Below are 26,547 nucleotides of genomic sequence, written 5' to 3'. Positions count from 1 at the left end.
CCGCACACTATGTTTATAATTATATGAAAACAGGTTTTTTTGGCATTTTTCGGTAAAATATTGTAAACATCATGAAAAATGTATTTTAAGGTTAACAAAGAATTCCGCTATGAACCGTTAGAGAGCCTTTTGAACTTGCAGTGACGTGGGAGCTTTCGTCCCATGATGCAGAACAACACGAAAATAATTTTGTTCTTCAAGAGAAATTTCTAAGGAATTTAGAGCAAAATTATTAATGTGTTTATTAGAAATTACTTACAAAACAATCTTAATTATTGTCTTCCTGAAGTGAATGCTCTCCGTAAAAAAAAGTTTATACTGATTGGTTGTTGGTTGATTAATGCCAAGTGGCGAATATTCCATGCATATTCTGGAGGAGAACACATCAATGTTTAGAAGTTCTGCTATGTAGGTCCACCGAAATTAAGGGCGGAACAATTGACTGTAACAGGAAAAGGACGATATGCTGATAGGGGCGGAAACCATCTTGATCTATTTTTATCTCGGAACCCTAAGAGAGTTCTTGCAAATGTTCTTTTACATACCGAAAACGAGGCGATCATCGCTGGGATAGGAATTAACATTAGAGTTTGAGTTTGAGTATCCCCTTATTATCTTTCGCCTCTCTTTTATAAAATATTGACAGAATTGAAACACAATTCATAGTTGAATGGTAGACTAAGTTGCAAACTATGCTCTAATATGACTACTTAAGTGTCTTTACAAACAACGTTATATTGCTGGGTATTCCAAGAGCACCACGAAACCTCTTTCTATATTGTTAACATAAATTTTATCAGGCTGGGCTTCAATTTTATTGTAAAACTACCTATTCTAGAGGTGGGATGAATCAGATGTGGATACTAATAAATTCCAAAGATCTTTTAGAGTACATACAATCTAAGACTCTGTCATCTTGCAATAGTATTAAAACATTTGAATTTTCTACACTTTACACAAGTATTCTCCATTCCAAACTAAAAGACAAATTGATAGAGTTGGTCCTGATTTGTTCATAAAAAAGAATGGCCAGCATAGATACAAGTATCTTGTTTTAGGAAGGATAAATCTTACATTTATATAGGTGATGTTCTCTCACTAAATAACTCAAAATTTGGTGATTATGTTGAACGCATCTATCCCATCGAACTTGAGATAAAGGATACAACAGATACATTTTTAAGACTGCCTCATATCTTGACTTACATCTGGAAATTGACAAAGAGGGTCGTTTGAAAACAAAACTTTACGACAAAAGAGATTAGTTCAGCTTCCCAATTGTGAACATTCCATTTCTATGTAGCAACATTCCAGCAGCACCTACATATGGAGTATATATCTCCCAGTTGATACGATATTCCAGGGCTTGTATTTCCTATCATGATTTCATTGAAAGAGGGTTGCTGCTCACAAGGAAGCTATTAAGAGTTCCAAATGGTCAGGTTGAAATTGAACTTCCAAATCAAACTTTTATGAAAGTATTTTGTGAAGGCTTACTTAATCAACAATACCAATTATGAAACATCTAATGTATACCATTGACGTTCTACCGTGTTTCATTTGTAGTTTTGTATTTCTTTCAGTGAACTACCTGTTAGAATGGCACGGCCCGAGAAGCATAATGTGTACAGGTAAGTTATGTTTGCTGCCGAAAGACTTGTGCTTAGCTGTCAAAGTTTTTTTCGTTTGATAAGTTAATTATTTATATAGTTCCTGTAAAAAGGAGTTGTAGGGTGTATGTCGATAAGACAACAATCAAACGATATAAATATACAATCACATCTAGAGGTAAACATACATTAACCGTATTCTAATCTCTTAACCGCCCAAAGTCAGACTTATTGTCAGTTCGTTTTCGACTCATGCAATAGTTCATAATTCGATTAAGCAAAAACAAATCCGTGTTACAAACTAAAACCGAGGGAAACACATCAATTATAAGAGGAAAACAACGGAACAACAGAAACACTGAACTACAACAAAAGCAAACGCCTACATCAATAGAAACAGACTGTCTGATAACAACTGCCATATTCCTGACTTGGTACAGGACTTTTTAAGAAAAATATGGTGTGATGAACCTAGTTTTATGATTAACCAAACCTCCTGCTTATATGGCAATATTATAAATATTAGTACCGCTAAAATGACAACACTACGTGACAGGAATACAGTACAAACAAACGAAAGAGCACTTAACACAGAGAAACACATAAATAAATAATAAAATAGTACATTACAACATGTCAACCGCAGAATAACAACGGACACCTCCAATGAATTTACGACAGCACACCAGGACACCACAAACGAAATATAAACTGCGCGTCACTTGAATGGATGAACGTCACAAAAAGTGACGTATTTTTTTGTGACGCTAATATAATCACAGGTAAATTTCTAAAAAAAAAATAGATTTGTTTTATTTATAGACACGTACAAGAATATTAAATTAGGATTGAGTTTCTATTGGTGTTATGTTATATATTTTCTAACCATGACAAGAATATTAAAATGGAATTATGTTTGTAATGGTGTTATTATTTGTATTTTCTAACCATGTCGCTTTTTCTTCTAAATCAAAATCATGAGTTTGATTATTCTTTTGGTATCTTTTGCCTTTTTTATAAAATGTTAACAGAATGGAGGCATGACTATAGTGCGTATGGCATGGCATACTAAGATGTAAACTAGGCTCATATGGCCTTTGTAAAAGTAGCTTTGGCTCCTTAATTTGCAGTGTTGGTGTTAACAAAATACAAGTTTGTGTGTGTCAAAACACATAACTAATTTTCCATGAATTGGTTCCAAGTAAAACCTAGCGTAATCATATCATATTTGGATATTAGAAAGGAAAACCCATTTGTTTTATTAGCAACTTTGAAGTTCTTAACAAGACATCAAGTCATACTATTTACCTTCGGTTTTTAAGTGGCAGCAAATGTATGTACAAAATACCCCTACATAGTTATTTACCTTTTAAATAATAAGTCGGGAGTCGCCTTAAAGAAAAAAGGATCTTTTGTGATTGAGGTTGTGCAGAATACATTTTTCAGATGAAACGAAGTCAGACATTTTCGACCACATTACAAATATTTTCATCTAAGATTCCTTTCTGACCTTTCATTTTAATGCATATTAAAATTAAAGACTCATGCAAAACACAATTATTGCGATCATGGAATTTTGTAAAATAAATGCCTTTAATTTTCGTTTATTTTTTTGTTATGTATCAAAAAAACGATATGTGTCATGATTGCTAAAATGACAAAGAACGAGGATGTTAACTATAGATAACAGTTTGGTCTTTTTTTCATGATAAGCAAAACTTGTATCATATTGGTAGCTATAAAAGGCCTATGGATATCAAAAAGTGAAACAATTAAACAAACTCATTAAAGATTAATGGCTTATGATTTAGTGCGTCAGACGCGCTTTACGTTATCATAGAATTCATTTTGCTAAAGAACTCTTTTTCAGAATTATAGTAGAGATTATTTGCTCGACAAAGTCCTTTTGGGTAGACGAAGTCTATTTATCATTGATTTTTGAAGAATTTTGGAATTTGTCGACTCGTATTAAAGTTAAAAACAAGCAACGTCTTTTGATTGCACCATTTTTTTCTTAAAATGTCCTGTGCCAAGTCAGGAATATGGCAGTTGTTATCAAATAGTCCGTTTCTATGTATGTTGGCGTTTGTTTTTGTTGCAGTTGAGTGTTTCTGTTGTTCTGTTGTTTTCTTCTTATAGTTGATGTGTTTCCCTCGGTTTTGGTTTGTGACCCAAGATTTGTTTTCGCTTAATCGATTTATGACTACTGGACAGCGGTATACTACTGTTGCCTTTATAAGCAGGCGTTTGTTTGAAATATGTCTGACGACGATCTTACACGTACAGTGACGTACACTTGTTTCATCATCACTAACAATTAAGATAAATGTCCAAAATACAAAACTCACCCAATCGGTGCCCCTTTTCCAAAATAATGATCCGTATTTGAATTGATATCTTACAAGTAAAGATACGTTTACCTGGAAACAAATGTGTATGCCTGGCCACATATTTGTTTTCATGACAGTTCTGAATTAATGGCAATTTAGACATTATGTTTATATCAAACATTGTAAATTAAGATCCTGATAGCTTACACCGACTTTATTTGTTCATAATGCCAGATATTGTCGTTTTTGTTTAATAATATAAAAAGTCAAAATCAAATTCTACGTATTTTTAACTGAAATTGTTATATCTCAATACGATTTCATTCAAGAAAGTTTCTCTTGCAATGCCGGGTATTATTTGTGTTCTGATAAATGTCTGTTTATCAGCAATATAGTGCCATGCCTTGCAATATATTTTCCATTGTAATTTTCATTTACGTTTATCTTTTATTACATTTTCAAAGCCGAAATAGTACCTTAAGCATTGATCTGTATTAATCTTCTTTTACTTCTCGACCATAAACTTCTTTCACTCGACCCTTATTAAGCATTTTTTCTTTAGCGGACCTTCAGTTTGTATTCTTTCTTTACTTGACTGTCCGTAAGCGTTTTTTCTTTACCCGACCATAAGTACACATTCATTTTTTACTCAATCTTCAGTGAGCATCCTTTCTTACCCAAACCTTCAGTTAGCATACATTTTTTACTCGAAATTCAGTAAGTATTCTTTCTCTATTTGACTTTCCGTAAGCATTTTGTATGGGGGCCAGCTGAACCCCGCCTCGGGGTGCGGGATTTTCACGCTGTGTTGAAGACCCATTGGTTGTCTTGGGCTGTTTTCTGATCATTGGTCGGATTGTTGTCTCTTTGACACATTCCCCTTTCCATTCTCAATTTTATTCTTTCACTGTCTGACCTTGAGTACGCATCCTTTCTTCAGACGACTTTCAATATACATCATTTATTTATTTGACCTTATAAAGAAGTATTAACAAAGTACCGGAATCGAAGGTAAATTAAAAAAGGAAAAGTCCATAAAAACTCAATCGTTAGACTTTATTAACCAACGAAACGAATGTAAAACAACTGTCATATTTCTGACTTACTTAAGGCATTTGCCAAAGAAAAGGCATTCTTGATTTACCCGACCGTCAATCTGAAAGTAAGCATATTTTATGTACTCGACCTTCAATAAGCATATTTTGTAAACCTAACCTTCGGTAAGCGCCTTTTCTTTGCCCGACCTTCAGTAGACGTCCTTTCTTTACTAGACCTTCAGTAAACATTTTTCTTATCCCGCCCTTTAGTAATCATGCATTCTTTACTCGTTCTTTAGTAAGAGAGAGGCAAAAGATACTAAAGTGACATTCAAACTCATGAGTCGAAAAGAAATTGACAACGCCATGGCTAAAACAGAAAAAGTCAGACAGACAACAGTACACAAAACACAACATAGAAAACTGAAGACTGAACAACACGAACCCCACCAAAAACTGGGGGTGATATCAGGTGCTCCGGAAGGGTAAGCAGATCCTGCTTCACATGTGGCACCTGTCGTGCTCATGCAAGTTCAAACCCGGTGATTAACTGGGAGATATATACTCCGTATGCAGGCGCTGCTGGAATGTTGCTACATAGAAATGGAAAGTTCGATTTATGAGTTTGAATGTCCCTTTGGTATCTTTCGCCTCTTCTCCACAATTGGGAAGCTAAAATCACCTCTTTTGTCGTAAAGTTTTGTTTTCAACCGACCGTCATTGTCAATTAGCAAGCATGCGTTCTTTACTCGACCTTCAGTAACATTGTTTTCCGTACTTGACCTAAAGGAAGCATTCTATCTTTACCTGACCTTCACTGAGCATTCTTTGTTGTATCCCCCCTCCACCCCCCCCCCCCCCCCCCTTTCAGCATATTTTATTATCCCGACCTTCAAAAACTTGAGCATCCTGAGTTTTACCCCACATTCAGTAAGTGTTAAAAAAAGTAAAAAAAAATGGTTTTATCAATGTAAACAAACCCCTAATTCTAACTCTATTTCAGCTAAATATGGGGGCTAATTGAATAAGTAAGGACCCCTTAGCCACTTAATGGTTAAAAAAGAAGCTCATACTAGTGTCATGTTACCACAAACTACAAATTAAACCTGAAGAAATCTAGTATAGCTGTACATGTGTGAAAAAAATAAGAATATACACTTTATTTTTTTCTGTGAATGTTATAGTCAACTAAAATATGTCGCGTCTCAAATTCCAGTGGTTGCACATGCGTCAGACGCTGTGAAAGGTTAAAGCGAGCAGTTATAATAGATAAAATATATTACATGTTTCATTAAGATTATAAAGTTCTACTTTCTGGGTAAATTTGGACATTATTACCAACAGATCAGACAACATTTGCTGAATCAGCAATTTTCAGTCCCAGGGGTGAAATTTAAGGTATATCATTCTAGTTGCCCTAAATCATTTCTTATTGGTAAATTTACAAATTGAATGCGTAAACACAATACCTTAATTAATTTAGTATAAATCATATATTTACCAGTTAAGGTGGCACGGTAGTACTGCTTGGCCATTAGAAATAATGATAGCCTTTTTAAAATTTTCACCACTTTCTAACATTGCCAAAGAACCTTCATACACAGTTAATTGAAGTACTTTTATTATAATATTCAGAAAAAAATTTGAATATGTACGATGCTCGTTTACTTTTTTGCAATCTTTATAAACCTAGGTCCACTAGTGCGTTTGTGTATTTATCACGCAGTGAATACAAAATTCTCAAAATTTCTCAAAAAATTATTTTCACCTGTATTTCAAATTATTTCATATTTTTCTACACCTGATTCATTTCTCAGTTTGGGGACACATGTTCACAAGAGAGCAACCTAGTTACCGGAAAGTAAATACTACCATATCACCTGTAGAAGACCATCCGATTCTCAGTAAATATATTAATTTATTGTCAATTTGTCACATTTTAGTAGACACCCTGAAGATGACGATGAAGAATACGTGATTAACAAGTACCACGGTTATCAGTCTGAAGATAACGAAAAACTGTAAGTAGGACATTCATTTTCGTATCTTTAGATTATTAATGTGTTTTTATTGAAAGCCTCAGTTGTCATAAATTAGTGATTTACAAAACGTTATGCTGAAGCTTTTAATGTAAAGTTAAGACAACGGGATGTTGAATCGAGTCATCAAAATGCTAACTTTACTTAACAATATGCTAAGTTGGATCTGTGTTATGTTGACTTACAATTGCAAAAGCTGTCGTTGCGATAGTATAATGACAAGTCACGATGTTGTGATGATATGCCAATTACACGCTACGTTGAGATTAAATTACACGATGTAAAGATTACATTACATGGTGTTAACTTGCAAATGGGTAATGCTTAGTCATCTATTTCGATTGCAATGTTAATTAATCCCTCGGGACTAATACAGTAGACCTTGAATCAATACATGGGCCAATATAGAATCAGCGAGTTTGTAACACTTTTATTAAATAATCAAATCAGTTCATATGGCTGGTCTGTATGGGCAGTCTGTATTACAGGAAGTAGCTACAGCTGGTCCGATTGACAGGAAGTAGATATAGCTGATCCGTATGGCTAGTCTATATGAGAGGAAGTAGATCCAGCTGATCCGTATGGAAAAGCTTATTAACCGGGACAAACAGCCGTATTAAACGTATGGTTAATATGAGTTGATCTTTTGAATTCCATATTAGTCATGCTGATTTAGCATATTAGCGTCAATTTATGCCTATTATTAAAAAAATCACTTTAATGTTACGATATGCTTACCGTACAATGTTAAAATACAACCATACAAAATGCTTAGCATGACTAGACTGGTAAGAAGTTCAAATATATTTGTTTAAATTTTGAATCATATTGTGATGATTTGCAACAATATGGTGTTGCCTTCCAAATGAGGTAGGTAGAATTAAGATATTGTGATGATAATAGGAAACATTCTTCGAATGTAATACAAAGTTTAGATCGTATTATGTTAAATTGAAAGAGTATAATGATGCAACAAAACAAAATTTTTAATTGAAACCACAATTCTATGGAAAAGAGTGAGGGACAATTTCCAAGGATTTAATTTTCTCATTTGCATGGTCAATATCTCAAAGTTGATAAATATTGATGAAATTTTAACTCAAGATTAATGCAAAATGATATACAAAGGAGATTTTAGTTATATTGATAATTAAAAGTATTACCCATCGCTATACATTACACTTGAATACAGTTTCGCATATTTCACATGTTATGTTTGTATTTTTTTGGTAAATTTTGCATCAAAATGATCTTACTAAGAATCAAAATCTCTCAGAATTGCTTTTATGCACCATATTCAAGAATGTGTTGTTATGTCATATATACAGCATAATGTTCAGTGATAATGTTGTGACCAATATATTCTCATTTGTCTGTTTTAAGTCAGGAACCTTGTCAGTAGTTTTTTAACTAAATATTTTCTGTTATTTTTCATAATAGGGTTTTAATGGCAATTATTATATGAATTCTGTTAAATGTGTTAACCTCACTATGACTGTTGATTATTTTTGCCGTTGGGATGCAGTCACGATTATGTAAATCCCACATCCCCTTTTATTCATACAACGTTTACATATTAAGGTTTGTAACTGTTAATTTTTGTAAGGAGAACGACATTTTGAAAATAGTCCTAGTGTGAAATGCATTCAGGAGAAAAATTGTTCCTTCTTTTGTTATTAGTTTCAATAGTATAGATTATATTTACAAATTTCTAATTTATTTGGTTTGTCGCCTCTAAAAAAATATCTGCTCTGGCAAATGATCTACCAGAGTTAGAAGAAAGTGTATGTAAGGCAGCTTTAGATGAGGTTTTAGTTGAAGGTCAACTTTTCCTCGTAAAGTCCCATCCATGTCAGCGTTATCAGAAAATTTCGAAATAAAACAAGAATATGGACTTAATCAAAACCAAGCCCTCCCAACCTTAAGGCGAGTATGATACCACCGATGTTATTTGGAATTAGCATTGATTGTCAAAATAAACATAAGGAGATGTGGTTATGTATGATTGCCAATGAGACAACTATCCACCAGAGTTCAAATGAAGTTGATATGTAAGCAATTATAGGCAACCGTAATGCCTTCAACAATGAGAAAACCCCATACTGTATAGTCGGCTTTAAAGGGCCCCGACATGAAAAATGTGAAACAATTCAAATGAGAAAACTAATGGCCTAATTCATAACAAAACAATATCCAAAAAACAACTATGACAGACATTAACCGACGACAACCACTGAACTACAGGCTCCTGACTTGGGACAGGTACATAAAGAATGTGGCGGGGTTAAACATGTTTGTGAGCAATCAACCCTCCCTTGTTTGTCCAACTCTGGTAGATAGTTGTCTCATTGGCATTAATACTACATCTTCTTATTTTTAGTTTGACAGTCTATGTAAATGGCAAATCGCTTCGTTGGTCTCATACTCGGCTTTAGGTTAGGAGGGCGTGATTTTGATTAGGTCTTTATTCTTTTGTTTTATTTCGGAGAAAAGGGATGTAAAACATTCAATTTTTCTGATACCGTTGACACACTGGTGTGATGTTACGAGGAAAAGTGAACTCAATCTAACGCTTCGTCTAAAACCACCTTACACCCACTTCATTGGATCTCTGGTGGATAGTTTTCTCATTGGCAATCGTACCACATCTCCTTATTTTTATCTGACAATCTATGTAAATCCCATAGCATCGGTGGTTTCATGCATACAATATTAGCCGCTACACGCTAAACCTCCTGCTTATCCATATGGTTAAATCCGAATTTTATAGATCATTATTTAAATCAATAAGTTTATCTTTTTTTAGGGGGCACATTTTCTTATAACTATGACCCTCACAGACCTACGCTTTAGTGAATCATTTGTCAGATCAGTTGTTTTGTTTTATATTAAGTGCACATTCTTTTGTTTTATTTCGGCGAAAAGGGGGTAGTAAATTCATATTCTGTGATAACTCTGGCACGGATGTAATGTTATGAGTAAAGGTTGACCCTCACAGTCCTAACCTTTAGTAGATCATTTGCCAGAGCAGATGAACTTTTTTAGAGGAGACAAACCAAATAAATCAGAAGGCTCAAGAATTTGAATTTCCTCTGATTTTTTTTTTTTATCATGTGAATATGATTTATACTATAGAAACTATTGAATAACAATTTCCCCCTAAATGCATTTTACACTAGGACTATTTTCAAAAAGCTGTTCTCTTTACAAAGCTTAATATTTGAACGTTGTATGAATGAAACGGAATGTGGGTTATACGTCATTAAGACAGCATCCCAAAGACGAAAGACATAGTGAGGGTAACACATTTAACAGAATTTATCAAAGAATTGCTATCAAAACCCAATTTAAAAAAAATAACGGAAAATATTAAGTCATTAAAACTACTGACGAGAATCCTGACTTAAAACAGATAAATGAGAAATATCTTGGTCACAATATTATGTTGTTTATATGACCAAACACGTATTTTTGAATATGGTTCATTAAAGCAATTCTGAGAGATTTGATTTAATAAGATCATTTTAATGCAAAAATTTATCCAAAAATCCAAAAATAACATATACAATACGCGAAACTGTATTAAAGTGTAATGTTTAGCGATTGGTTTTACTCTTGCTGTATGAATATAACTTAAATCTCCTTTGTGCATCATTTTGCCTCAGTCTTGAGTTAAAATCTTATCAATATTTATCAACTTTCAGATTTTGACCATGCAAATGAAAAAAATTTATTCCTTTGAAATTGTCCCTCACTCTTCCATAGAATTGTGGTTTCAATTAAAAAAATATTGTAATGTTGTTGCATCATTATACTCTTTCAATTTAACATAATACGATCTAAACCTTGTATTATATTCGAAGAATGTTTTCAATTACCATCACAATATCTTAAATAACCCTATCCCACTTGGAAGGCAACACCAAATTGTTGCAAGTCATCACAATATAATTTAAACTTAATATAGATATTTTATCTTATTACCAGTCTAGTCATGCTAATCATTTTGCTGTCGCATGTGAACATCGTGTACTTTCAACTTTACATCGTGTAGTTTTAAGTCAACACATCGTATAATGAGCCTCTCGTGACGTCATTATGATATAATATCGTGCTATCTTAGCTCAACCTCAAAAACTTTTCAACTATACGTCGTGTAGTTTTAAGTGTTCATAATTTTTATGGTTAGCCCATCGTGGCATTACAATGATATAACATCGTGCTTTCTTAGCTTAACATCTCATACTTTCCACTGTATGTTGTGTAGTTTCAAGTGTACATATTGTATGGTAAACCCATTGTGACATTATAATGATAAACCATCGTGCTATTTTAGCTTAACAACATGTACTTTCAACTGTCAATCGTGTAGTTGTAAGTCAACACATTGTAAGGTAATTCTATCGTAAATTTAAAGTGATACAGCATCGTGCTATCTTAACTTAACATCATGTACTTTCATCTGAACGTTGTGTATTTCAAAGTAGGCATATTTTATGATTAACCTTTCGTTACATTAAAGTGATGTAGCAGTGTGCTATCTTATCTAAGCTTAACATCATGTATTTTCAACTTTACATGGAGTAGTTTTGAATCAACATTGTGTATGACAACATATCGCAATATCAAACGGATATAATATCGGACTATATCTGCTCAAATTTTATTTATAACAAGTCAGTATCACACAATTTAGTTTCATTTTATTTGTTATCATAGCAATCGGAGTAGATGACTTAGCAATACCCAGTTGCAATTTACCATGATGCAATGCCAACCTCACATCATGTACTGAAAACTAAACGTAATTTGAAATTGTCATATCAAAACAACATGGTGACTTATCATTATACTATCACAACTAAAGATCTGGCAATTGCAAGTCAACATAACACAGATTCAACTTAGCATATTGTAATTCAATGTTAACATTTTGATGACTTAATTCATTATCCCGCTATCTAAACTTTACCTTTAAAGCTTCAACATGCGTTTTGTAAATCTCTAATATATGACAGCTGATGCTTTCCATAATTTGTTGTTTTTTTGGTACATGTACATTACATAGAATGTGCAAATACATAAATTGTTGCCAAACAGTCTGATATCAAAGTGATAATATTACAGAACTAAATTTTGTGTTATCATATTACAGTGAGCAAAGAGAACGTTCAATAGACAACACATATTCCGATATAACTTGCACATACGAGGAGGAAGAAAGGCGCAGAAAACGAAGGCGAAGAAAGAAAAAGAAGAACAAACGTCTTCGTGATGAAGTTACTGTAGAAGATGGAATAGAGAATGGCGATGCTTTACGTTCCAAGGTACGGTCAAGACGTAGCAAACACCGTACCTTGAGGACGTCACGTGATCATGAGCAGGGTGTAATGATAGGTGAAAAATTTTATTACGAACAGGAGTAATTGACATATTCGATATATATTGTATAAGTGCAACAAAAATATCTTGATATGTCTCATGAGTGAAACCAGTAGGAATAATGTGAACGGTTTTTAATACAACGATATATATGCATTTTCTCCTTTTTGTATTTTCTATATATACAGTGGCGTAGCATCAGTGTAGAATTGTAAACATGTGCTTACAAATAATTAAAAAAAAAAACATTTTTTCACAAATAATTTTATTATAATTGTTCAGCTTAAGGGGCTGCCGCCCCCAAATCCCCTGCTTGCAATTTGTTTTCCAGTGGCTACGCCACTGATGTATATGTAGAACATTAAATAGACAACACAACACTTTGTTTTCAATTTAGACTTGTATATATATATATATATATATGTAGGACTCAAATCTATGGTGGGTTCCAGATCTATGGCAAATTCCTGCAAATTCCTAATCTATGGTAAATATGATGTCACAAACGCCAAACAAATCACAAATCTATGGCAGTTTTTTGTTTTCTCCAAATCTATGGCAGATTTGGATATTACGTAATTATCCGTCACAATTAAATAACTTCATGTAACGTCGAAGCTGTCGCTGACAACGACGGTGTTTTTATACAGAAGGAAAAGAAAAAGATAGAAAAGCAAGTTTGCAAGGATCCTAATCAATAAATAAAGTGTGTTTGTTTCTACCCTTGTTTTCTTATTTTCGTGTTGCTGGTGTTGCCCTCACCCTTAATTGTACGAGCTTTTACTGTGCATTTTGGTTTGCTTTTTTGCTGTTTTGTTATTTTTTGTATCCCTATGATCTCTGTAATTTTCTGTTAGAAGTAACACAACGTAAAGTATTTTGTCAGCTATATAACAGTGACTACCTGTACTATTGTAGCAAATAATCTTTCTTGAGATTTGGAAATACTGATTATGTCATATATTTCTAATAGATATTAATATTATTTTCCGCTATAAATATGTCGAATAACTGCTGGTAGAGAAATAAGGATTTCTTTTTAGAAAGTCACGTGTTTGAGGCCAGTCATTGTTCATTACAGGACTTAAATCGTCATCAGTCAAAAAAGATTTACATTATTTAGCGCTCAAATCGACATTAGTTAAAAATTCAAACTGCTTTTTGTATTGTTCAGGGACTTGGTTAAATGAAGAGTCAAACAGGTACCATGCACAGAGAAGGAAATACTTATTCTTCCGGGGCACATGATTTCAACCCTAAAGTATGTGTTCATTTTACAAACAGTTATGGATATGGTAATAATCCTAATCCGTTTTTCTTATACTGGTTTTTACTTAAAAGCAGCTCTGTCGCTACCTTTGGACATTTCGACATCGAAATCACATGTCAGATATGTACTGACTAGTCCGACCTTTGCAGAAAATTTGTCATAGATTTGAAAACTAGAAACCCGCCATAGATTAGGAAACTAAAAAGTTGCCATAGATTAGGATTCTAAAAAATCTGCCATAGATTTGGGATGGCATGACGTCATATTTACCATAGATTAGGAATTTGCCATAGATCTGGAACCCACCATAGATTTGAGTCCTACATATATATAAATCAGTCTAACTTGAAAACAACGTTCAAACCCATGATTGCGTTGGATAAAAACCGCATTTTTTATACGTGTGCATGCAAAACAAATTTTTTGGTAGAGGGGTCTAAATACAGCACAAACAACATTTTCCAAAAGACCAAAAAAGTGAAAAAGTATATTTAAACAAAACGCATTTGCCTAACAGGTCGAACAACGGATGTTTTTAAACCCTGCTGACTGCCATTGGCGATTGCCAAATAAACGGATCACCAGATGTAAAAAAAAATGTATCTTTATTATTAATTTAATACCAAACAGAAAACAATAAACTTGCTGAAAAGATGGTATACCGCAAACATGAGGTGCAAAAATTTGTACACCATATCCGGATTCGACAATTAATGTCTCTTCAGTGATGTTAGGTGTCGAAACGGTATTAGGAAGGCCATATAATTTACCTCAATTTAGGATAGACTCTTGAATTTTGAAGAGTCGAAATAGGATGAACGGATCATATAAACTCGAAGGCAAATATAATACAAGCCCAAACGAAAAAATATAAATAAGTCTAAATTGAAAACAACGTTCAAACCTATGATTGCGTTGGATAAAAACCGCAATTTTTATACGTGTGCATGCAAAACAAATTTCTTGGTAGAGGGGTCTAAATACAGCACAAACAACATTTTCCAAAAGACCAAAAAAGTGAAAAAGTATATTTAAACAAAACGCATTTGACTAACAGGTCGAACAACGGATGTTCTTAAACCCTGCTGACTGCCATTGGCGATTGCCATATATATATATATATATATATATATATATATATATATATAAAACGTCTGAATAATAGTCAACGATTTTTCCCACGAGGGCGCTGGATCGTTACGAGTAACGATACACGTACACAATAAATAAATTATATAAACGCCTAAAAAGTGTACACAACAACACCAATAACAAAAAAAGGAACTATAAATGTAATTATTTATAAATATTTCGGATAACAGATATCCTTCATCAGTAAATATGATTGTGATGTTGAATGAATCATATATCAGTCTACTTAGATTAAACTATACCAATCTTGATCAAGATTGGTATAGTTTAATCTAAGTAGACTGATATATGATTCATTCAACATCACAATCATATTTACTGATGAAGGATATCTGTTATCCGAAATATTTATAAATAATTACATTTATAGTTCCTTTTTTTGTTATTGGTGTTGTTGTGTACACTTTTTAGGCGTTTATATATATATATATATATATATGTCTAAAATTTAGCCAACTCCCATGTTTAGACCTATATACATATATAGAGGGAGATTATTTAGCCAGAATATTGTACTATCTACTTTGGTAACAGGAAATGAAGTCAGTGCAGTAAAACTTAATATGTTAATCTAAGGCGTGTAAGTTGAACCTCAGCTAGTGACGGTCAGTGTGAGTTAGGCTTTAGATTGTAGAGAAATACGTTAGCAATTTGAATAAGGTGCCTTGTCCTAACAATCATATTTGTATTTAGATGTTTTATCCTGTTTTGTATGTCTGTAACATTTAGATATATATATATATGTGTGTGTGTTCCGTACCATATGAGTATTTCGCGTACGGTTGGACCATATGAGTATATACTCGTTGGGTTATGAATGGACAGGACCAAATGAATATTGTAAACATATAGGTATTTTTCGAATATATTTGACAAACCATAACCATTGTTTATGCTCATTTAACATGTGTACTTTTTGTGTAGCTAGTATGAATCAACACAAGTATGGTCAGGAAATAGGAAACAAAAGAAATAACTTAAAAGGATAATAAAAGGCAAAACAAAAACGTTTTTGAAAAAAGATAATTTTCAGAATATTACACTGGAATTGCTCATTTTAGGTGAACAATTAGATAAACATTAAACTTAAAACGTCACAACTCACTAACTGAAATCCTATTTGTTTGTCATATCACCTTAATTTGCATTATCTGTGTGTTGCCTTCCCTTATCATGCTAGTGCCAATTAAAAGTGTCCGTGAGTAAAACAGATGACTTTTTGGTTAATAGCTGATTTAGATATTTCTGAAGTTATCGTCCATTCTTCAGGAAAAATCGATAAGACCATGTATAAATGTGGTTACTTTACTATTAACTTGTGAATTAAATAATTTCACTTGTCCGACAATTGTAAGAGTTTTTTTAACATACGCGGATGGTCCAAATACTAATATGGTCTGGAATATATATATATTTCCTGCAATCAAATTGTGCTTAATTTTCAAATGCAATATATTTGTTTATATACTAGTAGTTAAAAGATATATCTATGATCCGTCCATTATTCACTTATTTTATAATATTAAGCTCAATACTGTGCTCTGATCCGTCCATTATTCGCTTATGTTATGATATTGAGCTCAATACTGTGATATCATTTATGATATTGTTAGTCACTATAAATTTTATTTTCTATTGTTTATGAATTTAATAGTATATGCTGTCTCGTAATCTTCTGCCCCATTCTATATTTATGTTTCTGAATGTTTCATGGGTATGTGTAATGTTTTTTTTATTAAATTGTATGATCAGGTTTTAGGTGACTTTTTATATTTATTTAAACTATTAGCAATCACACAACATCTTTTTATTTTTATATATCTCTTAATAAATTTTTAATATGTTTTATTTGTTTGCTTGTAATTTAATTTATTGTATACACAAGTAATCTATTCCATATACATCACTACATAAGGTTACAATAATCAAAACGAAAGGTTGTGACCTTTTGTATAACGTGTTTGTTTTTGGTAATCTACTGCTTTAAATATCTGCTTTAGAAGTTGTCTAGTTTTTGAATAAGAAGCAACTCGTACCATAGTTGGTAACGTAATCGCTAAACCAGACTCAATTTAATTATGGTTAATTACGATCCACTTTATATGGGTCATTTTAAAAAATGTTGAAATTTGAAATTGCAAAATTGAATAAAAGTTACTGATTTAAACCACTTTCTTTATAGTAAAGCAAAACAAACAATACTTATGGAAAACATATTGTACTGAAAAAAATATCTTTAAAAAATTGGTTTTCAAGGATTATAAAAATAACCACCAGCAACGTGAGTCTAAGATAGCATTTCATAGTGTTCAATATTTGTTTCTCTTTCTAATAAACAGAACATCAAGTAATTCCCTCGCATGTTGGTTTACTTTTGTCGTTTTGTTTTTGGTAACAGGAACGTAAGTTAACGATATATCACATATTTTAAAGTTCTATCCTGTTACCCTTTTTTGTCTATCCTGTTACCGATAGCAGTTTTGCATTTTGTTTATGCTAAATTGCGAAGATTAAGACGTTCTAACCTTTAAATGAGTTCAAACAACCAAAAATTTCATTATGTGTAAAATTATATGTAATTATAATACTTTTTGAAGACGTTTCAGTCAAATATTGTCTATTCTGCTACTGTAACCATGGTAACCATATCAATAGGATAGGCATAACAGAATAGACACATTTCTTTATTTATGAATTCTGTTGTGAAATAACTTCTCCCTTTGATGCAGCGATAATGTTTTTCTGCTGTGATTTTGGTTTCCAACACGTAGTTACTCTTTTTCAAGTATAATATCGTTGTAATTGATAAATATTTTTAGGTAACAGCATAGACATGGTTAAAAAGTACCCACTATTTTTTTTTCTCACTAAATGTCTTGAATTTTATTTTCCTTACACTTTTATGCAAGAAACGTGCTGTGTTAAATTGTTATGATGCTTTGTTCTTTTTGAATCATCACTGAATAGTTTTATATTCATAGGGAGAAACAATTTAACGGTTGATATAGTATCGGTAATAGGATAGACATGTATTTCATGTACGCCGATTGAATTTAGTTTGTAGAAAAAATGTTACATAGAATAATAAAGAAGCTGTGATTTTTCGTTAGAGTTATCATTAACATTCTAAAACAGATATCAAGGCAATCAGATCTAGAAAATAGGGAAAAAATCATTTGAAATGTGTTACCTTGACACTGTACGCACAAAAATTACGCAAAAATTGGACTCAAATATATTTGAATCTTATCAAAATAGATCTAAATCGTGTTTATTATCAATGTTCCAACTCATAAATCCTACAAACTTTCCTTAAAACACTTACAAAATCAAATGTTAGCATAGGTGTACTGAAAATTCGTTATTTAATGAAAATGACTGTATATCTTTGGATTTGCTAGACAAACTTCAGAAAGAACATATAAATCGTATATATTTATATATAATGGTCTTATATGTATATACTTAGATAGGTATAGAACAGTCAAATTACTCCCGGACCGATAGATATAGAACAGTCAAATTACTCCCGGACCGATAGGTATAGAACAGTCAAATTACTCCCGGACCGATAGGTATAGAACAGTCAAATTACTCACGGACCGATAGGGTAGAAGAGTAAATTATTCAGATATGAGTATTACTCTGATATGGATAGTACAGTTCATTACTTAGATAAATGTAAAACAGTACATTAATTAGACAGAGAAAGAACAAGACTATTACTCAGACAGGAGTGAGAAAGGTAAATTTCTCAGACAATTAAAAGAGTAAAATATTGAGGCAGGAGAAGAACAGTAATTTCTCAGATAGAAGTAAAACAGTTATTTATTCATACAGATGATAAAAGACCAGTTAATACTCAAATAGTAAAGCAATTAAATTACTCAGATAGGAGGAAACATTACGGAGATAGAAGAATGATAAATTGCTCAGATAGTTAAGCAGTTAATTTATTTCTCAGACAGAAAAATAAAATAAATGTTGGATAAATCATAAATTACTCAGATAGAAATAGAACAGTTAATTACTCAATAAGCGAAAGACACTCAACGTGACGTAATAACATGTGCATTGTAAGATAGGAACTGTAGAGAAAAATGCACGAATTTGAAAGTCGTCTATATGTTTTAGAACAAATTTAATGAGTTTTGGCAGATCCAGTCAAACGAGGAGCTTGATGAAATTGTCTTTTTACTTACATGAGACCAACATTAGATTTTTTAATATAAACGATAGTACATAAGTAAACATTTTACTCCGTTAAGTGTAGATCATTAAATTACTCAGATAGAGGAAAACCATTCATTACTCAAAACGATTTAGAATAGTAAGTAACTCAGAAAGGAGTAAAACAATTTATTACTCTGATAAGACGTCGTTGTCGTCTCGTCGTCTTAGTCGTCATCATCGTCATCGTCATCGTCATCGCCATCGCCATCATCATCACAAATTTACACATAAAATTATTGCCCCTATTGTATTAACAAGCTATAAATATAATAATCAATATTCCCGGTTTTTTTTATTTATATTTCGACCTACACATAGTTTGTCAATATATAGATCGACCCTTGATAAAAGCAAATACGTCTTCTACAGATAAACTCAACATTCCATACCTGATGTTTACAGAGATAATAGATTTTCATGCAGTACGACCGTTCCAAAGAACTTATCCAAAAAAGATGTCAAATAACAATTGTAGGCGGTCAAATCACGAATGTGTTAATGAGACAATTTTTTTTTTAAATTATATCCTTGCAGAAGTTTTCTTTTCATCGTGCAATTATCATTCTTCAAAGTTCTATTATGTAAACCTTTAGAAAACACAATAAAGTCTAGTCAGTTTAAATTGACAGAAAACTAAACCATTGACTATGTTTAGAACACGATATCAATAGCAGTTTAAAATCATATGAAAAAAGTTCTAAGTTTCTAATTCAACCATGCAAAGTCACTTTCGGCATAATTATAAAGTTTTTTTTTATAAATTCCTATTTTGATTATTTCAAGAACAAAAATCTTATATTTTACTGATTTCCTACCCAACCCTTTAGTTATAATATAAGATCATATTAATATCCGTTTGTAAAGTAGTCATACAGATTTATTATTATCAAAATTTATGAATATTTTGACGTTGAACTTATAAACGAGTATATGTTCTCTCTGCATAACCATAAAAACTTGTTTTTACACCATGTCTATTTTTTTTTTAATTCACACTTTGTGGTGTTAAAAGAATAATCCAACCGTTTACGATATCACATATTTCTATTTATCATCAGTGAAGGAAAACCATGATGTTTACTTTGAGAGAATTTCATTTTGTTGATATGTTATGCAATGGCCTGCATTGAAGTCATGTTTTAAACTGTAGATAAGTGAATCGATAATAATTAAAAATAAATGCTTCACACATTTATTTAACAATTATCAAAACAGAGCTCTATCAGCTATACAATAGTAACAAAATCAACACACTCTTTACAAGTCCTATTATTTTCTTTTAAAATTTAGACGTTTAAATTTTCTGAAGTATTCAAATTATGATATGAAGTAAAAAGTGAGGTGAAGGTTAAGCGCTCACAATAGTGTTTTATCCCGTCACATTCTTTGTATGCCTGTTCCAAACTCGTTGCTATAATCTGGAGATTACATTCATTGTTTTCAACCAAACTAGTTATTTGTCCCAAGTGTTGTCAGTGAAGGTGTTTTTTTTAAACAATATTGCAAATAGTATATGTTTTCATATAAAATTTTGCATGGAAGGACATCGTTAACCTTCTGTTATACAGTATCAACTGTTTACGTATTGTTAAGAAACATAAGCTTATTTTGTTTCAAAAGCACATTACATAGTTTACCCCGATATAATGTTGGTTCTTCACATTTATTTATTTTAAAACCACTCAGTCGTAACCTGTGTCTTTGGGTTGCTGTCTCTTTGACGTTTATCCACTTTTTTCATATGAATATGAAAGGAATTGAAAGGGTGTCCAGTGTCAAAAAAGGCCTATACTTATCGAGTTTAAGTAAACAGGATAACACACGGCTTAATCTATTGCGCTCTTAGTTGGTGGTTGAAATAGTACTTAGAACATAGTTTATATATTAAATATATAATATAACGAAAGCAGAAAATATTTAAGTAATTTTAGTATAAGTATTTCAGCATTTTAGTAAGACTAACATTTTATCAAAAATTTACCACACTTTCGTCGAAAGCAAAATTATAACGTGTTACTATCACGAGAATTTTATTCTGATTAAAGCAATAAGACATAGTTCATGTGTGTAATATAAGTCGTTGTGAAGAAATTAAAAATTTAAAACACAAATTAAGTCTCTGCATTGATTCAACGCTGGTTATCTAGTGCCGATAATTGTTCTGTTGCTTAAACTATCAGGTCATTAACTAGGACAGTTGACACTCAATGCATTTCTCATTTAGCTTGCTGTATGGTTAATTTATTTGTTTTAAATGGTCATTAAAGTTTGTAGATGGTTGTTAAGTTTTGTGAAATATGTTCTGTGATGATTTTTCATATCTTTGAACTTTCTTTTTTTTTTTAATTGTAGTACAAGAGGCAAATCGTTCGGTCTCATGTCAGACCGAACTATGGCACAATCAGAGACATAAGCATGAATAGCGTTATCTAGACTATGGAACCTAGAAAATATCAAGTCTATCTTAGGGTCTATCTTAGAGATGTTTCAGACCGATATCACCTTCGGAGTGATGATTACACTATAATGAACCACCGTTTGCGCTATAAATCGTATACCAATAGGCACAACTGCCGTGACTTCAAAGCTGGATTGACAATAGATGTGCCTGAGAAATCCACTGCAGCCGCTGAAACATATGTGCCAATCGTTCAATCTATCTGTCAACTTTCAAATTAGGATGTTTTGTTTTTTTCTGTCGGAAAAAAAGTATCTAAAACAGATCGGAAGCTTAAAACAATAGAATTAAATGACCGAAAGCACGCAGCATTAAGGAGTTAGAACAAAGACTGGTCGACTCGGAGTATAATGTTTCTGGTTAGGGTGACATATGTCTTTCTGTGGACTATTACCTTGTGAACTAGCACGTTAAAACTCCGGCTCAGCGTGTCGGTCTAGTACAAAGAATGGTTAATATTCATATTACATTATCATTTTGTCGTCATAAATATGCATTGAACTTGCCGCTGGACGTTATACAGCTATCCATCCGTAATAAAGCATTTGTATTTTGAGAATCTCGAAACATGAAATTAAGTGCCTTGTGAAACACACATATTTTCCATTGAGATCTAAAGTATTTTTCTCAAAACCATGTCATTTTGAAAATGGTGCCCAATAGAATTTCGTAAAAAAAAAACTCCGTAATAATAGTTCACTTGTGTATTCTAAGTCTTCACAACATTGTAGCTGTATTTCTGAACAGGTAACCGAATGTCAAATGCTTTAAGATGGTTCGAAAAATCTTTTGGGTAGAATTTATCATTTAGAAATTATCAATAAAATGAAATAGAAGGCCATTCCTCAATAACACCAAAATTTCAGGTACAAATAAATTCAAATTGGTTAAGGATATCCTTCGATGCAAAATTAACTAAAAAAAGTGGATTAAAATTTGCGATGTTGCCCCAAAATTGCCAACAACACCGATGTATAACCCTGAATAACATTTAGATTTTATGGATACTATGTATATGTAAAATGTTTGTCAAATATCTTACAGACTTTTTGAATCATAAAATAAGTTACTTATATATCAATGTTCATTGAAATCAGATCACAAACCGCGATTTCTGAAGAATTGTAATTTTTTTCAACAAAAAAAAACATTTATTTTTTAAATATTTTTTAAATTTCACAGCCATAAAAGATATGCACATCTACATATTATGCAAAATAAATTTACAAAATTGTGTTCCACTCCTGCTCATACTTAAGGAGATTTTGCGTTCACAAAATAAATATACCTAAAGCACAATGTGCACGTCTACATAATAAGCATAAGATGCACGTCTACATATGAGGCACAATATACACGTCTTCATGAAAAAGCACAATTTGCACGTCTGAAGCACAATATGCACGTCTATATCTAAAGCGCAATGTGCACGTCTACATAATAAGCACAAGATGCACGTCTACATCTAAAGCACCATGTGCACGTCTGCATAATAAGCACAAGATGCACGTCTACATATGAGACACAATATACACGTCTACATGATAAAGCACAATTTGCACGTCGGGTATAAAACCACTAATTCATAGCCACATTGCTTTCTATGCTAAATTCTGCAATTTCAAGCATTAATGGCTACTTTGTCGTAAGTTCAAATAAAGTGGCAGTTATTTCATGTCAAAAATGTACCTTATCCTGACTTGTGCTGAAAAAATCAACATACCTTTAATTGTATATTAGAGCGAACTGGTTCCCAGAAGTTTGATAGTACAAAAACAGGAACTTCTGATCTGAACAACAGGCCAAATGTGCTCTCCTAACAAAATTTCATATAATTCTTTATTATTCAAATAAATCTTTCAACAAGGGTTCTACAGTGATCCCAAGTCCACAAGCTTTCATTTGATACCAAAACTACCCAAATATTCCCACTATTGACAAAGATACAGCTATGGGTAGGAACTATTTTGTTTAAAATATGTACTACTTTCTTTCCGACAGGGCCTGAATTAGTGGTTATATACCTATAACAGCACCAAACTTGTTATATTGACTTCTGCTTGACTTAATTTCTTTCTATGATATATTTCTACCATAGAAAAACACATAAAGCTTTTGTCAAAACACTATATCACTGAATTCAAGCTCAAAGTGGACTGGTAGGGTGTCATCCTGGTTTGCCCACTTTTAATTACATGCATATGTAAACATAGGGTGGATTGTTGTTTTAACAATTATAGTTTATTTCTGAATTATAGTCATATTTTTTACCTTTTATTTTACCTGTAAAATTTTATCAAATACTATATTCTGCTATTAAATCAATGAAAATTTTCAATATAGTTTTTATCAGGAAAATGTATTGAATTTGACAATAAATTCTAACAATTAGAATAAAAATGCAACCGTGTTCAGTAGCCAATCTTTACAAATGAAATAATTTTAACAGTAATCTGCATCCAAGCTAGCATTTTCTTCTTTAAAAAAAAACCAACAGATTGTTATTTTACCATAGTGCTCTATTTATTTCCTTATGCAATGCATTTATAAACTTGATTCATATATTAGGTGACGACCATTTGATATTGTAAGGGGGGGGAGGATTTTGAAAATAAATAACTCAGCATTGATAATAAGAAAAAAAAATAATGGTTTGTCCTGTAGTAGTTTGAAAATAAAAAAACTGACTTAAAATGTATTGAAAATAAATAACTCAAGGCAGGTCTTTTAAGCCATTTTATATATGCTATTTAGTATGAGATGGCACCAGATTCTTCCAAAATTCGTCTTTTTTTCTTTCTTTTTTTAGGGAAAAACTTCCCAAATCTTTAAATAATATAATGTATAAATATTAATTTACTTGAATTAAATGTCCGAAAATGGGTTTCATTTAACTTAGGTATATGGTCTCAGGAACATTTACTTTATTCTCTTAGTGTTGCTTTCCATTTGTAATTTAGTAAAAAAAAATTTAACTTGACTTTTATTTTTTAAAGTATTTTTTATCTAAAAAAAAAAAAATAGCAGCCACATCCATAAAACTATATGTAAACTACATGTTTTTGCTTTATTCTACATATTGGTCTTTTGATGTTGTCTCTAAAGACTAAAAGTCTTACACTTAAACTATATATTTTGCCTTGAGACCAAAATATTGTCAAAAAATAATTAAAACAGAACTTGCATTTTTGATCAAAAAAGGTTCTGGGAAATGCGCAGAATGCATGATTTTGCATACATTTTTCTATAGCTTCTTCGGGCCTTCAGCGGCCCCAAAACCCTGCGAACGAAATTTGTTTAGTTTTTAATATACTTTATATTACTTTTAAAACAGGCTAGTGTCATTGTTTTACATGTATGTTAAATTATTGAGAGAAAAAATATATGATTTATTTATAATTTATCTATACATTTATGAAAATGGAATTACAAAAAAAATGAATACCTGAATATATATAGAAAACACTGATAAACTATATACCTAAGTTGAAACAGACTATATAATTGTATGCTCATTAAACCTTTTGTCTTTTTTGTTTTCTTTACTAATAAATAATTGGTGTAATTAAAAGTGGGCAAACCAGGAGTAAGGTAGTAACATATGCGTTAAACAAAGAAAACTACATATGGATACTAATAGTGACAGATATGACACTTTTTCAATTTTTACCAGTTCTGATTTGTTAATATCTACTCAAATAACAGTGTTCTTACCTATATGTCTTATTTTTATCAGAGATTCTTACTTGAATATAAATACAGTGGTCCAAACATAAAATGTAATTGATAATTTTGTCCCCCCTTTTTTCAACATGTTGAAAAAGAAGAGTGATTTGGTAAAAACCCATACTTTTATGTATAAACATGGATCAATAAGAGCAATTTATATATCTCCAAGCTAGACAACTTGCTAAAATGGTTATTAAAAGCATTTCCAGTGAGATTTTGGAATTCCTATATAATATAAGTATACACCAATTTTCCTTGAAATAAATAATTCACTAAGAAACCCAATAAAACATGAACACTCACTAGATAATTTGACCAAAAGCAATATTTATACTATAAACTAGTCATAATATACAAGTTTCATGGGTTTCAGTGTTAGATAATGCAAAAATTTTAATTTCAGGTAAAATCTTAACTGTGTGCATGCTAAATGACCAAAAAAGGCTAAAATACCTTATTGTAGCAATTTGAGGGCTGTAATTTGACACTAACATAATTGTTACATTAAAAAAATAATGTTACATGATTTCTGACAACAAATGTGACCAATTTTCACTGTAAAGGGTATGATTTCTAAAAATGTTCTTTCCGACCGGGCCTGAATTAGTGGTTATATACCTATAACACAATATGCACGTCTACATCTAAAGCACAATGTGCACGTCTACATAATAAGCACAAGATGCACGTCTACATCTAAAGCACAATGTGCACGTCTACATAATAAGCACAAGATGCACGTCTACATATGAGGCACAATATACACGTCTACATGATAAAGCACAATTTGCACGTCTGAAGCACAATATACACGTCTACATCTAAAGCACAATGTGCACGTCTACATAATAAGCACAAGATGCACGTCTACATATGAGGCACAATATTCACGTCTACATAATAAACCACAATCTTCACGTCTACATATGAAGCACAATATGCACGTCTACATCTAAAGCACAATTTGCACGTCTTTATATAAAACACAATATGCAAATATACATATGAAGCGCAACATGCACGTCTACATAACACAAGATGCACATCTACATTTGAAGCACAATCTGCACGTCTACATATGAAGCGCAATATGCACGTCTACATTTGAAGCACAATATACACATCTACATGTGAAGCACAATATACACGTCTACATATGAAGCACAATATGTACGTCTACATATGAAGCACAATATGCACGTCTAAATATGAAGCAACATGTACGTCTATATATTAAGAACAATATGCACGTCTACATATGAAGCACAATATGCACGTCTACATAGGAAACACAATATGCACGTCTA

General features: G+C 32.0%; 1 protein-coding gene across 1 annotated transcript in view; it reads left to right on the top strand.

Moving 5' to 3' along the window:
• Positions 1-15,008, top strand: part of LOC127736691 (hemicentin-1-like) — a 100,284-nt gene extending 85,276 nt beyond the window's left edge. Inside the window, exons 28-30 of the mRNA XM_052247273.1 lie at positions 1,584-1,631; positions 6,921-6,998; positions 12,172-15,008. Coding sequence (XP_052103233.1) covers positions 1,584-1,631; positions 6,921-6,998; positions 12,172-12,442 — 397 coding nt within the window. The 3' untranslated portion in view covers positions 12,443-15,008. The remainder of the gene's footprint in view (positions 1-1,583; positions 1,632-6,920; positions 6,999-12,171) is intronic.
• Positions 15,009-26,547: the final 11,539 nt, after the last annotated feature.

The sequence above is a fragment of the Mytilus californianus genome, unplaced genomic scaffold, assembly GCF_021869535.1.
Source record: "Mytilus californianus isolate M0D057914Y unplaced genomic scaffold, xbMytCali1.0.p SCAF_1, whole genome shotgun sequence".
In the NCBI taxonomy this organism is placed as follows: Eukaryota; Metazoa; Mollusca; class Bivalvia; order Mytilida; family Mytilidae; genus Mytilus; species Mytilus californianus.
This window is presented reverse-complemented; position numbering and strand designations above follow the sequence as displayed.